We start from the raw sequence: 18,850 nt of genomic DNA, 5'->3' as shown, positions 1-18,850 counted from the left end.
ATCTGCAACTAAGGTGAGAGAAAGAGCTGGCCACCACATGAAGCAGCTGAGGCAAATAGCATGCAATATTTCCACTTGTGGGGGAGTTCAAAACCAGGAGCCAATAATGTAAGGTAGTCAGCAATAAACCCAACAGGGAATTCAGGAGAATCTTTAGTATTGCTGAGAAAAAGAGACACTTTTTGTCAAAGCTTTTCATCTTGCACTCATCAGGACAATTCGCAAAAATACCAAATGTAAGGGGTGGAACAGTTTATACTGTATGAGAAGAGAGTGCAAATTGGTTGGCAAGTGTACTCTGATTGGTAGAGGCATTGCCTCTATAAACTTCTTTATCCAGGTTAGACCACTGTGCTTCCGCGGAGAGTTCAAGTCTGGAGTCCTCTCTCATGGCAGCCAAAGGAAGCACTACAGGAACACTCTAAAGGCTTCACTGAGGAGTTTTGATATTGCCTTCGAGTCCTGGGAGAGAAGCTCGTCCAGTATCGCTGCACCTGGCATAACCAAATAAACAGTTTAGCCTTCTTTGAAAGCAAACACACGTCAGAGGCAGAGAGAAAACGCAGGAGAAGAAATCACGAGCCAGTAACTCGTCTAAAACTCAGTTGTCTGCGGTAACCTGTCCCATTTGCAGCAGAGCCTTCCGGACGCAAATCAGCCTTAGCAGTCACCCACGCACCCACTGGAACCCTACCAAACACCCCCCGACGATGAGCATGGTCATCTTCACCTCGAAGGATGAACAAGGAGAAAACAACTGTGTATGTGTTGGCTGCCACGTTTCCTACATTACAACAATCACGTCATGTGTGCTGTGCCTGAAAGCAGGCCTTTGGCTCATTGTCTGCTGATGCTTCATTCTGAGCCATTTACTCGGCAATTTCTGTCAGTGGTGGTATGCCATTGTCTTCTACTCTCAGGGTCCCGGTGAGGAGGCAGGGCCCAAATCTACCCCAGCCACAACCTGTGCTGTTGGCGTCATTCTAAACCACACACTAGACATCGGGCCCACGGAGCTAACCGGCTCCCAATTACAACAGTGTCTACACCTCAAACAACTTCATTGGCTGAAAAGCACTTTGGGACATCCTGAGGTCATGAAAGGTGCTGCATAATGCAAGTTTACTCTTCCTTTTCCTTGATTTTTAGCCACTCCATCAATGACCATGCCTTCGCTTCTCTGGAATTCCCTCCGTAAACATCTCCATCTCTGTATGTCTCTCCTCCTTTAAGATGCTCCTTAAAACGTAACTTCCTTACCAAGATTTTGGTAATATCTCCTGTGTGGCTCAGTGTCAAGGTCAGTTTGAGAATTCTAAAGTTGCTACATATAAATACAAGCTGGTGTTGTTGAAATCCATCTACATCTTTGATGAGTGTTCCATGCAATTTCAGTTCTTGGCTTCTTTGAAAGCCAGTAGCACAGTTGTTGTTTCCCATTTGTGGCAGTTTATAGGAACATAAGGAGGCCATTCAGCCCATCAAGCCCTTTCTGCCATTCAGTTAGATAATTGATGATCTGTACCTTAACTCCTGTAGCCTCAATAGCTTTTCAGGAGAGAGTTACAGATTTGCACTACCCATTGTGTGCCATCTGTATAAAGAAAGAAAGACTTGCATTTATATAGCACCTTTCACAACCTCAGTATATCCTAGAGTGCTTCACAGCCAATGAAGCACTTTTGAAGTGGAGTCACTGTTGTAATGTAGGAAATTCAGCAGCCAATTTACACACAGCAAGATCCCACAAACAGTAATGTGATAATGACAAGATCATCAGTTTTTTTTTACTGATGTTGGTTGAGGGATAAATAATGGCCAGGACACCAGGAAGAATTCCCCTGCACTTCTTCAAATAGTGCCAGGGATCTTTTACATCCACCTGAGAGAGCAAAGGAACCTCGGTTTAACATCTCATCTGAAAGACAGCACCTCTGACTGGGCAGCATTCCCTCAGTACTGACACTGGGAGTGTCGAGCTTGATTATGTGTTCAAATCTCCCTAGAACAGGACTTGAACCCAAGAGTAACCAAAATTTTCATCCAGTTTATAGAGGCATGGGAGATGGTGCAAAAGAAGGTTTACAAAGATGATAGCAAAGCTGAGAAGCTATAACCACCAAAAAAGAGTAAACAGGCTGGGGCTCTTTCCTCTTGAAAATGGAAGGCTGAGTGGGTGACCTGATAGAGGTCATTAAGGTTATGAAAGTGTTAGTTCATAGGCCACTTGTGGTAGAGTTCAAGATGCATGTCAGGGGAAGCTAGATAAACACGAGAGTGAAAGGAATGGAAGGTTATTCTGATAGAGTTAGATGAAGGAAGTGGGAAGAGTCTTCCATGATTGCCTGTTTGTAATCATGCTGGAGCTGAATTTGGTAGAATAGGAATGTACCTGCAGTCCCCACTCACTGAAGTCCAGAACTCAATCGGAGAAACATGAGAAAGTGAAGGAGGAAAAAGAAACAGATAGTTCCATGTTCTCCGACTCTCCTCCCATCTAGTTTCAGTGTGACATTTGTGGAGATCTAGGGACAGTGAGCTTGCCATTGGCCAATGATGGTGACTACTGTGAGGGAGGAATGGAAAAAGAAGGATATTCAATGGACTAGAGTCTCTCAAGAAATGTTCTGCTCTTAATCCTATTGCTAAGAAAAAAAGCTGTGTGCAATATAGTATGAGAACAGATAACATTTCTTTATTCATGTTACCTCAGATGACATGTGTGTAATAAGCAGCACTTTGCTGCTGTCCCATTCCATATTTATATCTAAAGTGTTACACTTGGAGGTGAAAATTTACACGTTTTTTAATAATAATCAGCCATGCTTTATGTGGTAATACCTGACAATCTGACTGCATCTTTTCTCACGTAACTCCAAACTTACATGGAGTCACAGAGAAGGTTCCGCTCAGAAACAGGTCATATGGTCCAATTTGGCCTGTGCCAGTGTTCACACCCTCCTTCGCCCACCTCTATCACGTAGACTTCTATTCCTCGTGTGTTTATCCAGCTTCTCCGTCAATGCATCTTGAGCTCTGCCCGGCGGAAATATCTTCTCCATTAAACCCCCTCATCGCGCGGGATTTTCAGCTCCCGCCCGCCACCAGGATCTTCCGGTCCCGCCGCAAGTCAATGGACTTCAGTTTGGGGCACCGCCTTGCCCACAATGGGGCCGGAAAATCCCGGCCATCTCTTAAAGACATCTACCAGGTCAGCCCCCTCAGCGTTCTCTTTACGAGAGGAAAGAGTCGCAGCCTGACTAGCCTTGCCTGATAGATATAGGGCGGGGTTTTCCAAAATTCCTGCCCGAAGCCAATGGAACTTTGGCTGGTCCATCAAATTTTCCATGCAGCCTGCCATCATTCCCACCGTGGGCAGGACCGGAAAATCCCTGCCGTTGTCGCTCATTTCTGCTTTCATTCTTGGAAATCTTCTTTTGCACTTTCTCCATAAACTTGCTAAAAATGTCGCTTGGATGCTTTAAGGAACTTAACAACAACCCGCATTTATATAGCACCTTCAGCAAAGTGAAATGTCCCAAGGTGCCTCACAGGAGGTGTGATCGCTGCCACCGAAGGCGGCATTCGGCCAAGTGACCAAAAGCTGGGCCAAAAGTGTAGGTTTTTAAGGTTCATCGTAAAGGAGGAGAGAGAGAGGTAGAGAGGCAGAGAGGTGTAAGGAGGGAATTTCAGAGCTGAGAGCCCCGGCAGCTGAAGGCACGGCTGCCGATGATGGAGCGAATCCAATTGGGAATGCTGAGGAGGATGGAGTTGGAGGAACTAAAAAGGATTTTTGTATTTAGTGGAGGAGCAAATTTTTGATGTTCACTTCATTGTAATTGTACAGGCAAATACACTGGCACCCCTTCCACAAACATTCACTCCCTCCACCACCGACGCACAGTGGCAGCAGTGTGTGTACCATCTACAAGATGCACTGCAGCAACTCACCAAGGCTCCTTAGACAGCACCTTCCAAACCCACAATCGCTACCATCTAGAAGGACAAGAGCAGCAGATAGATGGGAACACCACCGCCTGGAAGCCACACACCACCCTGACTTGGAAATATATCGGCCGTTCCTTCACTGTCGCGGGCGCAAAATCCTGGAACTCCCTCCCTAACAGCACTGTGGGTGTACCTACACCACATGGACTGCAGCGGTTCAAGAAGGCAGCTCACCACCACCTACTCAAGGGCAGTTAGTGGGGGCAATAAATGCTGGCCCAGCCAGCGACGCCCACGTCCCATGAATGAAAAAAGATAAAATTAGATGTCAGGTATAAGCAAACAACAAGAACTAGAAAAGATGAACTCATGGCTTTATGCACATCAAGGGATTTTGGCCAGTGTATAACTGACACTCTACTTGTTTTGCTTGCATGTATTTTTAATAGCACTTTAAAGCAGTCTTCTGTAGTTCCAGTGAAAGTCGATTCCCTATTGAAGGTTGCCACAGTCTCTGCTGCTCTCTAGTGAAGGAAGAGCTCAAATGGATGATTTAAAACATCAGAACTGCATGCAGCTTAGATTTCTGAGTATTTGCAGTTTGGAAGTGGAACCACCTAGTGGCCTGCTTCCAGTTTACAGGCTGGGAGTCAGAAAATCCCTCCCAGGATTTTCACAGGGAACATAAAGAAAAACATCAATGGGTACGGTGCATGTAATCAAAGGTCGGAAAGTGCAGATTATGGATACGTTTTTTAGATATCAGGTTTTATATTTGTGATAATCTTGACATGGCGGATTGTTGCATCCACTTTTCGGGGGAACGGTTGATCCAAAGATGTCCAACTTAAGGAGCCAAACTCCCACACTCGGGCCTGAATTTTTGCCCACGTCGGGCGGGGGAGGTCGGGGAGCTGGCTGTCGCCCGTGATCGGCTCCGCACCGCGATTTCACACTGGTGGATTAGGGCCCGCCCTGCGTGGATCGCGAGCGGTAGCGCTGAGCGCTGCCTGTGCGGACGGGGGGTGGAGGGGGGGTGCGGGGAAGGGAGGAGGGAGAGTCAAGTCTAACGCGCAGTACGCGCGAGAGAGCACTTCAGTCTCCCGGAGGCACAGAGCTGCCCCCAGGGAGATTGAAATGCTTTTAAAAACATATAAAATAAAAAGACGTTAAAAACTGAACGAAACGTGTCCCCGTCATGTGACTGTGTCACACGAGATGGGGCGTGTTTTTATTTTTCAAAATAAAGGTTTTATTTAATTAGTATTAGCATTAGGAAGCCTCGTCCGCTCGTGGATGAAGTTTCCTAAAAAAACATGAAGGCCGCTTGGCCCTTTTCTCCTGCCCGTGAACTGTAAGGTTGGACGGGCTGCGTAAATTTCAAGTTGATTAGGTCCTTAAAGGCCTTTCACTTATCGGTGGAACAGCGCAGCCGACTCTGGCGCGCACCTGCCGACCGAAATATCGCGCAAGTGCACTGTGACATCAGGACACAGGCCCGACATCATCGCGCATCATATTACGTTCCAGCGTGTCGGGCGCGCGCCCACACACCGTGGGTAAAACTCGGGCCTTGATTAGCTTTGGAAACAAGACGCAGTGCCATATTGGTTCGGATGTTGTTTGGTATCTCCGGCATTAGGCCCCTTGAATATTTTTGCTCTGGTTAGGCCACAACTGCAGTTTTGCATCCAGTTGTGGTCACCACATTTTGGCAAGGGTGTGAGGGTCCTTGGGAGGGTGTAAAAGGAGATTTGCCAGAATGGTTCCGGGGATAAGGGATTAAGGTTAGGTTGGAGAAGCTGGGGTTGCTCTTCTCGGAGCAAAGGAGGTTGAGGGAAGATTTGAACAGAGGTGTACAAGATGGTGACAGGTTTAGATAAGGTAGGGAAAGAAAAGCTGTTGCCATTTACTGATGGTACAAGTAGAGGCAACACCGACTTAAGGTTTAGGACAAGAGATTCACTGGTGAATGTGGGAAAAAAAACTTTGAACACAGTGAGTGGCATCGGTCTCGAACTCACTGCATACGAGGGTGTTGAAAGCAGAGATGATCAATGATTACAAAAGAAAATTAGATGGGAACTTGAGGGAAATAAACTTGCAAGGCTGCGGGGAGAGAGTGGTGGAATGAGACTGAGTATAGAGAGCCAGCATGGGCTCGATGCGCCAAATGGCCTCCTTCTGTGCTGTATTGGCTCTTTGTTAATAAATGGACTACCATCTGTTTCAGGACTCAAAACAGACTTTGGCTAAAACCCATCTGGTTCACTAATGTCCTTTAGGGAAGGAAATCTACTGTCCTTACCTGGTCTGGCCTCTATGTGTCTCTGACCCACAGCAATCCAGTAGACTTTTAACTGCCCTCTGCAATGGCCTAGTACCCACTCAGTTCAAGGGCAATTAGGGGTGGGCAACAAATGCTGGTTTTGCCAGCGATGCCCACATCCTGAGAATTAATAAAGATAAAAATGGTGTGTAATACTGTTGCAGTAATTTGATTTTTACCTCCCTGTAAAGGGGGCATTTTGATAAACTGACACCACATTAATTCTAAGTTCTGGTGGGATGTTCTGGGCAATGAACCGCTGGGCCTGACCTCCTCTTGCCTCACGGGCTATTGGAGAGGTTGCCTGGAGATGACTAAGTAGCGACCCCAGCTCAGTCAGAGCCTGGAGAAGGGAAGGAAGAGCCTATGACAGAAGTTGCACCTACAGGTGGGGGCAAGGCTCGGGTGTAGCTTGTGCAGTTAACCACTAGCATCCCCCCCACCTCTCTCCTCACCCTACGCAGGGCTCCAAGTAGGGCTATTCCCATGCACTCCCATCTGTCACCAGGCGTGTCCTTCATCTGTACTTCCAGTGACCTCACTATACCATGCTGCAATGTATAGGGCTGAGCTGATCTGAGAATGTGTACCACCAAGTCTCATTCAGGCAAAAAAAAAACCTCTATTACTTTTGCCTACATATTGGTGGACCCCTTGAAGCCTCACGGGCCCTTGGTTGAGAAGCCCTGGTGTATGGTGGCCTTAATAGGAGAGGAAGTGGAGGAGAACACCAAAGCAAAACAAGACTCTAGTCAAAGTTATGGCAGAGGTCCGTGTGGATCAGAGTAATTTTATGATGGTCACAATTTATAAAGCTGAATTAATAATGTCATGAACCATTCGTGGTTTTGTTCTATTTTTGTGAATGATTTACGTGCAAAATAAAATTGTGGTTGACATTATTTTGATGATTGTTGGCTATAATCCAGTAACATTTGAATGCAGAGGTGATGAGGTCAGAATTCGAGCTGTGGAGAAAATGAAGGAAATAGAGTTTAATGAAGACTTGATTTGTGTGGTTGACTTTAGTCCCTCGAATCAGACTTTCTGTTGGGGCTTTGTAGGTTTGCACTGTGCAGATAGACTTTGACACACACATAAACAACGCTGGTTTTGACTGGTAAAATGGACAGGGCATGAATTATGTGCACTTGTTATGTATCAGGCTCAAAGTTAATACTAATTCCAAGAGACCAAAGTCAGTAAGTATAGTGATAAACTAGGGACCTAGCAGTGTAATGAGTCCCAATCACCAAGGCAAATCCTTTCTGTTAAAAACAAAAAAACTGCGGATGCTGGAAATCCAAAACAAAAACAGAATTACCTGGCAAAACTCAGCTGGTCTGGCAGCATCGGCGGAGAAGAAAAGAGTTGACGTTTCAAGTCCTCATGACCCTTCGACAGAACTTGAGTGAATCCAAGAAAGGGGTGAAATAAATATAAGCTGATTTAAGGTGTGTGGGTGTTGGGGGGGGGTGTGGAGGGGGCGGTGGTGGTTTTGGGTGGGGGGAGAGAAGTGGAGGGGGTTGGTGTGGTTGTAGAGACAAACATGCAGTGATAGAAGCAGATCATCAAAAGATGTCACAGACAACAGAACAAAAGAACACATAGGTGTCGAAGTTGGTGATATTATCTCAACGAATGTGCTAATTAAGAATGGATGGTAGGGCACTCAAGGTATAGCTCTAGTGGGGGTGGGGAGAGCATAAAAGATTTTAATATGTTTAAAAATAATGGAAATAGGTGGGAAAAGAAAAATCTATATAATTTATTGGGGAAAAAAAAGGAAGGGGGAAATAGAAAGGGGGTGGGGATGGAGGAAGGAGCTCAAGACCTAAAGTTGTTGAATTCAGTATTCAGTCCGGAAGGCTGTAAAGTGCCTAGTCGGAAGATGAGGTGTTGTTCCTCCAGTTTGCGTTGGGCTTCACTGGAACAATGCAGCAAGCCAAGGACAGACATGTGGGCAAGAGAGCAGGGTGGAGTGTTAAAATGGCAAGCGACAGGGAGGTTTGGGTCATTCTTGTGGACAGACCGCAGGTGTTCTGCAAAGCGGTCGCCCAGTTTACGTTTGGTCTCTCCAATGTAGAGGAGACCACATTGGGAGCAACGAATGCAGTAGACTAAGTTGGGGGAAATGCAAGTGAAATGCTGCTTCACTTGAAAGGAGTGTTTGGGCCCTTGGACGGTGAGGAGAGAGGAAGTGAAGGGGCAGGTGTTACATCTTTTGCGTGGGCATGGGGTGGTGCCATAGAAGGGGGTTGAGGAGTAGGGGGTGATGGAGTAGTGGACCAGGGTGTCCCGGAGGGAACGATCCCTAAGGAATGCTGAAACGGGGGGGGGTGAAGGGAAGTTGTGTTTGGTGGTGGCATCATGCTGGAGTTGGCGGAAATGGCGGAGGATGATCCTTTGAATGCAGAGGCTGGTGGGGTGATAAGTGAGGACAAGGGGGACCCTATCATGTTTCTGGGAGGGAGGAGAAGGCGTGAGGGCGGATGCACGGGAGATGGGCCGGACATGGTTGAGGGCCCTGTCAACAACTGTGGGTGGAAAACCTCGGTTAAGGAAGAAGGAGCACATGTCAGAGGAGCTGTTTTTGAAGGTAGCATCATTGGAACAGATGTGACGGAGGCGAAGGAACTGAGAGAATGGAATGGAGTCCTTACAGGAAGCAGGGTGTGAGGAGCTGTAGCCGAGGTAGCTGTGGGAGTCGGTAGGTTTGTAATGGATATTGGTGGACAGTCTATCACCAGAGATTGAGACAGAGAGGTCAAGGAAGGGAAGGGCCCATGCTCCTAGCATTGTTCTCCATGTAAAAGGAACCTGCTGAGTGTTACTGCTCTTGATTGCTGGAATGACCATTTTTTTGGCAGGCCAGTGTTTATTTCAGTGCAGTTCAAAGACTGCCTTGTGTCGTCATCCTGATATCCAGTCTCTTCACTCTGTCACCCTCCAGCAGCAACAACTTGCATTTATATAGCATCTTTAACGTAGTAAAATCATGGGAAAGCATCTCAAAATGCTTCACAGGAGCGATTTATGAAACAAAATTTGATATCCAACCACATAAAGTGACATTAGGGCAGACGACCAAAAGCTTGGCCAAAGATGAAGGTTTTAAGGAGCATCTTATGGGGGGGTCGGGGGGGAGAGAAGTGGTGAGGCAGAGAGGCCTAGGGATGGAATTCCAGAGCTCCGGGTCTTGGCAGCTGAAGGCATGGGTGAGTCCATGAAGGATTTGAATTCCATCAAATTACATAGGATATACAGCACAGAAATAGGCCATTCAACCCAACGAGTCTGCTTATACCCCACAACTCCTCCGATTTCACCTGTCTCACCTCAACTTTTCAGCATGGCTTTCTATTCCCTTTTCCCCCATGTACTCATCCAATTTCTTTTCAAAAGCATCTAAGCCATTTGTCTCAATCATTTTCTGTCGCATATTCTAATCAGCGCTCTGTATTCCAACCACACTCTGAATATAGAGATTTCTCCTTATTCCTCTGTTGGATTTATTAGTAATTATCCTGTATCTACGGTACCCTTAAGTTTGAATTCTCCCACAACTGGAAACAGCCTCTCCACACCTCACAATCTTCCCACATCCTCCCTGTGCTACCCAATCTTACAGACCTCCATCAGATCACCTTTAAGTCCTTTCTAAAGAAAACCATCCCGACCTATTCAGTCTTTCCCAAGAGCTGCAGTCCCTTGGTTCTTTAATTGAAAGGACAAACCTAAATTACTGATTGAACCTCACCCTTTACGCAGTTTGCTGATGTTAATCAAGGAGGCCATGCTGCTTGCAATTTTAACAATATGATTCTCAGAGCAACATTGTTCAGTGGCTCATGAGAATTATCGTGTGAATCTTACTTGCTCTCGTACCTGTTGGGTTCTTTCTGCCAGACTGACACCCTTGAAATGTGAAACATGCCTTTTAATTTGGTCACAGTGATCTTTGTCACACTGTAATTAGAGCTGTCACTCAATATTCAAGTTGATTTCTGACGCTGTTCAATTTAATCAGCCTTCTTACGAAAAGATCGAGCAGAATAAAAATTATGAAGGCATTTGGGTAGGTTAGATATCGAGGAGATGTTTTCCCTCGTGGGGCACCCAAACTAGGGGCCATAAACATACCTCCCCAATAATCGCATGAGGAATTCAGAAAAAAAAATTCTCTTCTCAGAGAGCAGTGAGAATGTGGAATTCACTGCTATGCATGGCAACTGAGGTGAATAAGCATTGAGGCATTTAAGAGCAAGCTAGATAAGTACATGAGGCAGAAAAATCGAAGGATATGCTGTTAGAGCAAAATGAAGAAGGGGAACAAGAGGCTTGTGTTGAATGCTGAGACGATATTTCCCCTTGTGAGAGAGACTAGGGCTAGGGACACAGTTTAAAAATAAGGGGTCAAGACGGAGAGGGTCGTGAATCTTTGGAACCCTCTTCCCCAGAGAATGGTGGAGGCAGGGTCATTGAATATTGAGTAGATAGATCCTTGACTAACAAGGGAGTCAAAGGTTATTGGAGGGTAGGTGGGAATGTGGAGTTGAGGCCACAATCAGATCAGCCATGACAGAACCAGCAAAGAGCAGCTAGGTCACATTACCCCTTACTGTGCTATAAGGCTGAGGTAAAATGAGAGCATTTAGAAACAACTACATTCAAAAATTGCATGCAGCAATTATACGTAGCGATGAATAACATGTAACTTGGTGAGGATAAGTATATACAGTAGTTGGCATGAATGCAGAGCAGTATCGGTACCTTGGAGCAAGATTTCCAAGGATATATTTGGTGAGGTCAAGCAGGATCTTTATTTTTAAAATTCCATCCTCGAGAGAATTCCATGGAGAACCACAAGAGCCGAAAACGTGGCGTGCAGGGTGACTTATTTAGGCGGGTTGAGATGCAGAGGTAAAGTCAGCGGTGTGTTTGCAGCATGTCCAGCTTCATGCTATGGCAGGTTCCTACATGTAATACATTGCACGCCATGATTACTCATTAGCGTAAAACTTCTTGAAATTATGTCCTACCTTCAAGACAAAGTCAGCGAATCAGGTGGCACCCGGTTCACATTTGTTTAAAGGTGGCGTGCACCAGTCGGCTTTGTGCAGTTGTGTCTGAGGCCAGCGGTTTTTCTTGATTAACTCTACGGCACCAGGGAGGGGAGTAGGAGAACGGCAGCTTGCATGGAGGCTTGGGACCGGAAAGGGTGAGTCAGCGGTGATGGAGGGGGTGGGGGGGGGGGGCATGGAGGAGTGAAGTGGGAAGGGACCAGCATCCTGGATGTGGTGAGGTTGGTGGTGGGGACAGTCAGTCAAGGTAAGAAAATGAGGGGGCTAAAGTGCGGTGTCAGTACTGTCCAAATGTGTGTTCATCTCAGGGTGTTGGCTGACAGTGTCCTCACAGGGCTTTGGATTGACTTACAACATTTCAATTATCCCCGCTGAGAGTGATCTCGGACAGCGTCTTTTACAATGCAGAGGAGGGAGGACCAGCTGAGCCTGCAAGTACAGCCCCCATCCCACAGAATGACGAGTACAACACTGGACACCAACATGAACATTTAGTAAAGAGTGAACAAAAAAACACAACATTGTTTCTTCCACAATAAAGGGAATGTCCCTAGCTCCCGTGCAACCATCAATACATGCCAACCATGAAGCATGTCGGTACATTTAGCTCACTGACGAAGCTAGTCTCAACAAATAACAATGACGTACATATGAATAAAGTGAAACCAATGTCATGTGAAATATTTGCAAGTGACATTTAATTTTGAAAAACACCTATGCATGCTAACTTTGTGCTCGTATATAATGGTGTTGGGCAGGAAAGTTGTGGCCGTGAAGCAGAGCCTCCATATTTGTCCAGGAGACTCTTTTATACCCACCCGTAGCTGTTGCATCGCCAGCTGGTGGTGGGTTTTGCCACTGAAAAGCTTCTCCCGCCGCTGAACCACATGTCTTCCGCACACAAAGACAGCACTTTGAATTATAATCGTAATTGTGTGGGGAACAAGAAAAAGCAACAGCGCGGAAGTAGTGCACATTTCCAACTCCACCATCGGGAACAGTGCAGCACTGATAAAACTCTGCCCCTTGTTTTCAAGTCCCTCCATGACCTTGCCCCTTCCTATCTGTGTAATCTCCTCCAGCCTCACAACCTTCCCAGATAACTGCGCTCCTCTAATTCAAGCCTCTTGTGTATCCCCTATTTTATTGGCTCCACCACTGATGACTGTGCCTTCAGTTGCCTAGGCTGTGAGTTCTGGAATATGTTCACTACATCTCTCTGTCTCTCTCTCTCTACCGCGTTTGCATTCCTTAAGACGCTCCTGAAAACCTACCTCTTTGACCAAGCTTTTGGTCACCTATCCTACTATCTCCTTATGTGGCTCGGTTTCTCACTTTGGTTTATAATGCTCCTGTGAAGCGCCTTGAGGTGTTTCATTATGTTATCTATAAGATGATGTAGTTGAAATTGTGTCCTACAAGGAATTCGCATTACACATAAGAGTCAAAGTCAAAATGGAAAAATACTGCTCATCTCAGAAGAAACCATTTGGAACAAATGCCAGAAATTATGGACTAAGTTTCCCTTTCAAATATATCATTAATTTTCTGAACATTGCTGCATATTTATTTTGCACCAATTGTAAAATCAAGGATGAGAATATTAAAATGGAGGTCTTGCTTACCAGTCAACACCATCCAGAATTAAACAAAACACAAATAGCCAATATCTTGTAAATCATTGGCATAAGTGGGAGTGCAGCACTGTCGGCCTGAGGCCTGCCTTTCAGTGGTGGTGGGGTGGGTGGAGGGATGGTGGTGTAGTGGCGATATCACTGGACTAGTGATATTGGCTAATGCTCTGGGGACATGGGTTCAAATCTCACCATGGCAGCCAGCAGAATTTAAATTCAATTAATAAATCTGAAATTCAAAGCTAGTCTCAGTAATAGTGACCATGGCACCCATCATCGATTGTAGTAAAAACCTATCTTGTTCGCTAATGTCCTTTAGGGATGGAAATCTGCATCCTCACCTGGTCTGGCCTACATGTGACTCCAGACCCACAACAATGTGGTTGACTCTTAACCGCCCTCTGAAATGGCCGAGCAAGCCACTCAGTTCAAGGGCAATTAAGGATGGGCAACAAATGCTGGTCTTGCCAGCGATGTCCACATACATGAAAAAATAAACAAAAAGATCCTACAACCATTATTTGAAGAGCAGGGGAGTTCTCCCCAGCATCCTGGGAAATATTTATCTTTCAGCCAACATCTCTAAAGAGAGAGGATTCAGTCCTTTATTTCATTGTTGTATATAGCAGCTTACTGCACACCAATTAGCTGTTGCATTTTCTACATTACAACAGTGACTACACTTCAAAAGGTACTTCATTGACTGTAAAGTGCTTTCGGGATGTCCTGAGGTTCTGAAAAGTACAGTAAAAATGCAAGTGTTTTCTCTCATAAGATCGGTGCCATCAGTTGTTCCAGGCATGTAGTCAGTAAATGTATTTTAATTGTGAGTGCATCTGTTTTGAAAGCTTGTTGTGTTTTATTCTATCTTCACAGGAGAAAAGCCATACAAATGTATTCCTTGCGACTACACAGTGACTGAATCACCTCCACTCAAGTGCCACTCAGCCTATCATCGCACGGCTCCTCAGAATGAGTCTCAGGAAGACATTCCACATCCCACCAACAGGATTCATGACCCTTTGCCTGATACACCAGGAATCAGTCTTTCTTATGGGGATGCAACTTGCTGTTTGGATGCTGAAGGGGTCGCTACAGCTTCTGGGGAATATGGTCCTATTTCTGAAACACAAGTACTGAGGGGACAACAGGAAGAGGAGCTTACTGGATCTTACGGAGTCACAGTAAATATCCTTAAGTCCAACTCACCACCAGGTTGTCAGAACACATCAAACAGTGGAAGGAATTCAGGGTCACCTCTAGTGGAGAAGTCAAATTGCAACATTTTAAGCGTTGAAGGACCTTCAGACGAAGCGGATAAAGTGCACACCAATGAGACCAACACAAATACAGTTCAGGATGAGTTTCCTTTGGATTTGACCTTAACATTTTTCAAAAACGTTACTTACAAGGATAATTTCTTTTTGAAGGGTTCATCTACCTCACCGCCACAGGATACGATGGTCACACATTTTTGCCAGTTTTGTAATCACACAACCCTTTACCCTGAAGTGCTCCTGATGCATCAGCGTGTCCTACACAAGCTAGACCTCAATAGGCCTGCTCCGAAATGGCTAGCCAAGAATGGGTTGAAAGCCATGAACCACGACTTGGTCGGTGTTAAGAGGAGTCGACGCACAGGCCCTCCTCTCATACTGAACGGTAAAGAGAGCTCTCCCACGCTCACCTCTAGACAGGTACATGCCCACCCTGGGTGCCAAAGACAATCACCAATGCCCGAAGCGGCTGCCTTGTTGTCAGGGATCGCCAGCCAGCTACTTGACCCATCGCAGCCCAGAGTTTCCCTCCCTCTTGCAGGTCCAGGTCCAGATTCTAACTGGTACCAGCGAGCAAACTGCCATAAGCAGTATGGTTTTATTTCAGAACAGAAAGTGCAGTCAAATGTACGTTTAGAGCACAAAACGTTACAAGCTGGTAATTTTGAAAATAAGTTTGTTAATGGACATGCCGCAGCTCTGAGGTATGGAATGCCAACCAAGGGTATCACAAAAGATCGATTTTTTCAGGAGGTCGGTGTGGGTGGCTCCATTTCTGGTAATCATTGCCAATCGTACCCAACAAACATCCAAATCAGCCCAGAGCCAGAATGCCAGAGCTTGCCCAGAGCGGCCCAGCAGACTAAGCCTAAAGCGAACGCTCTGTTTCAACCAGAGTGCGGGTCAGTAGGTGCAAGTGAGCTGACGTCAGGGCACTGCGCACAAGATGGCAAGATGAATCCATTGATGCCACGCCACTCCAGTCCAGCGGGACTCTCTACGTCTTTACGCACTGTCGAGCAGGAGTCACCACCAGAACCGAGACATAGGACAAAGCATATGGATGCTTTTAACATGCTGACGAGCTACGGCCCGCAAGATCTGTCTTCTTTATATCAAAGCTGGGGAGCGAACAGTCCCTTTGTGGATCCAAAACGCGAAACAAGTTAGTATTTCAGTCAGTTTCGAAACGCTCCAATAAGTTGAAGCACTTTCTCCCTCAGCAGGGAGGGATTCCTCTCAGATGGCTCGTTCGAACTGGTTTCATTATGAATGTGTAGATTAGTAATCAATACACAATGAAGATAAGCCTCAAGAATGGTATACCAGTGATGGTGTAGGTAGCATAGGTTTACCCGAAATTAAAACAGAAAACGCTGGAAATGCTCAGCAAGTCTGGCAACATCATTGGAGAGGGAAACAGATTTAATGACTGAATTTGAAAAACAGAAAGGCAGAGTATTTCTTAAATGGTGAGAGATTGCGAAGTGTTGATGTCCAAAGGGAACTGGATGTCCTTGTTCATAAGTTACTGAAAGCGAACATGCAGGTGCAACAAGCAATTAAGAAGGAAATGGTATGTTAGCCTTTATTGCAAGGGGATTTGAGTACAGGATAAGGAAGTCTTGCTGCTGTTGTATTGAGCCTTGGTGAGACTGCACCTGGAGTATTGTGCACAATACTTAAATAAGGTCTCCTTATTTAAGAAAGAGTATACTTGCCATAGAGGAGTGCAGCAAAGGTTCACTGAACTAATCCCTGGGATAGTGGGATTGTCATATGAGGAGAGATGAGGAGACTGGGGTTGTATCCTCTAGAGTTTAGAAGAATGAGAGGTGATCTCATTGGAGTGTACAAAATTGTTACAGGGCTTAACAGGGTAGATGTGGGAAGGATGTTTCCCCTGGCTGGAGGCGGTCTAGAACCAGGGGACACAGACTCAGAATAAGGGGCAGGCCATTTAGCAGATGAGGAGGAATTGCTTCACTCGGAGGGTAGTGAATCTTTGGAATTCTCTACCTCAGAGGGCTTTGAGGGCTCAATCACTGAGCATGTTCAAGGCAAAGACTGATAGATTTCTAGATACTAAAGAAATCAAGGGATATGGGGAAAGTGCAAGAAAATGATGTCAAGATAGAAGATCAGTCATGATCTAGTTGAATGGTGGAGCAGGCTCGAGGGGCTGAATGGCCTTCTCCTATTCCCTATGTTCCTAATTTTGTGGCTGATGGTGAAGCCGTCCTCCCAGGACCGAAAGCAGGAGGATACCCTCCTCCCATGGGCAACAGGACCTGGGGTGGCATATTGCCTCTACCAGCTGAACAAGAGGCCAGTTGGATAGCTCTTAAAAAGAGTTAGTACATGCATGATGGGCCAAATGGCTTCCTCCTGTGGTGTATGATTCTATCTGGGAAAAGTAACACTAGAAAATACAACGGACTGAGGTGTGGGCAGGAATCAGGCCCTGCAAAACTACTACTTCCTCATCTTTCTGCTCAGTATCACCGCTGGACTGATGAAAGATCAGAAAAAAAATTCTTGCCAAACATTGGGAATCACAGTGTACATTATGCTTCTGTCAGATGTAATATTTGCCTGCTATCAGTCAGGGGGGAGGCGATGGTGTAGGGGTACGGCTAGTGTTCCAGGGTAATGCTCTGGGGACCCGGGTTTGAATCCCACCACAGCAAATAGTGGAATCTTGAATTCAACAAATATCTGGAATTAAAAGTCAATTATCATAAAAACTCATGAGGCTCACTAATGGAAATCTGCTGACTTTATCCTGGTGTGACCTCCATGTGACTCCAGGCCCACAGCAATGTAACTTGACTCTTTAAAAAAAAAACTACAAGGACAATTAGGGGTGGGTAACACCCACATCCCATGAACAGTTAAAAAAAAAATAACCTTCTCATATGGATATTATACCTCAACAAATATATTTCCCGATTAGATCATTGCTGCTGCCTTCCTGATGTCCTCTCTTTTCATTCGGCCAGAAACACAAACATCTCCACAGTTCCTGCAAGATTTCTTCTTTTACATCCTCCAATGGGATGTGAGTGTCGTTGGCAAGTTCAGCGTTTGTTGCCCATCCGTAATTGGCCTTGAACTGAGTGGCTTGCTTGGCCATTTCAGAGGGCAGTTAAAGTTACTGTGGGTCTGGAATCACCTGTAGAACAGACCAGTAAGGACATCAGATTTCCTCCCAGAAACCAGATGGGTTTGCTTGACAATCAACAATAGTTTCATGGTCACCATGACTGAGACGAGGTTTCAATTCCTAGTCTCCAGTGCTATTCATTGAATCTAAACTCTGCCAACCTGCGTGGTGGGATTTGAGTCTATGTCCTCTGGAGATTAGCCCAGGTCCCGGGATTACCAGTGACATCACCGCTATCTCCCCTCTGTGCTGTTCACTGGGAGACAAAATTAGAATTCAAATTCTGCTTCCCAGCACTTTCTCACCAAAGCTTTTTCTGATTTCGATTTTGATGAAAAGAATCAGCAAACATGAAACAAGACACATTTAATGAAGGTTACTAGATCCCCTTGTTTTAAATAAAAAAAAGGTACCAAAACATCAATTTTTTTATATTGGAGGGTTATTCCGTAAACATGCACATAAGGCATTTTGTCACATCAAATGGAGAAGGAGGCAGGGTGGGTACCTTAGTGCTTTACTGTAATACACATACAGTACCTAATCCAACAGGATTCAATACCCGACCTCTCTTCCAGGAGAGAGAAATAATTTTGCTGATTACTTAGTGCTGCCTGGGAATGGTGCCATAGTGGTTTATACAAATAATCCAGAAGCCTGGATTAATGATCCAGAAATTTGAGTTCAAATCCCACCAACAGCAGGTTATAAATCTGGAGTAAGAAGTTAGTGTCAGTCATGGCAACCATGAAATTATTGAATGGCCATAAAGACTCCACCTGGTTCACTAATGTTCTTGGGGGAAGGAAATCTGCCATCTTTACCTGGTCTGACTTTACATGTGGTTACTCAGAGTTTCGATAATTTCTGTAAAGCACCTTTCAAGTAGCAAAACACTTGAGGTGATGAACAAGAATGTTACCAAGTTTAAAAATTGCCAGTTAACCACGGGAGAGGATATTGGGGCGATGACCAAAAGCTAGGTCAAAGAAGTAGGCTTTAAGGAACATCTTAAAGGAGGAGAGAGAGGGCATAGGGGTTTGGGGGGGTGGGGGGGTGGAATTCCAGAGCTCAGGGCTCAGACAGAACGGCCACCAATGGTGGAGGAATGAAAATTGGGAGTGCACAAGAGGCCAGAATTGGAGCAGTGCAGAGATTTTGGAGGTTTAGGGCCTGAGAACATTACAGAGGCAGGAAGGGGTAAGGCCACGGAGGGATTTATAAACAAGGTGAGGATCTTAAAATTGAGTTGCTGGACTGGGAACCAGTGTAGGTCAGCAAATACAGGAGTAATGAGTAAAGGAGATTTGGTGCACATTAAGATACGGATAGCAGAATTTTAGATGAGCACAAATTTATGTAGGGTGGAAGATGGGATCCTGACCAAGAGAGCATTGAAATAGTCAAGTCTA

General features: G+C 45.5%; 1 protein-coding gene across 2 annotated transcripts in view; it reads left to right on the top strand.

The window, feature by feature from the left end:
• The window catches only part of znf516 (zinc finger protein 516), a 168,673-nt gene that overhangs the window by 108,293 nt on the left and 41,530 nt on the right, over positions 1–18,850 (top strand). For both annotated transcript variants that reach the window (XM_041189148.1, XM_041189146.1), the window contains one exon: positions 13,872–15,437. In XM_041189148.1, the coding sequence (XP_041045082.1) occupies positions 13,872–15,437 (1,566 nt within the window). The remainder of the gene's footprint in view (positions 1–13,871; positions 15,438–18,850) is intronic.

The sequence above is a fragment of the Carcharodon carcharias genome, chromosome 6 (genome assembly GCF_017639515.1).
Source record: "Carcharodon carcharias isolate sCarCar2 chromosome 6, sCarCar2.pri, whole genome shotgun sequence".
Taxonomy (NCBI): domain Eukaryota; kingdom Metazoa; phylum Chordata; class Chondrichthyes; order Lamniformes; family Lamnidae; genus Carcharodon; species Carcharodon carcharias.
Note: the sequence above shows the minus strand (reverse complement) of the source record. Positions and strands in the feature narration are given on the sequence as shown.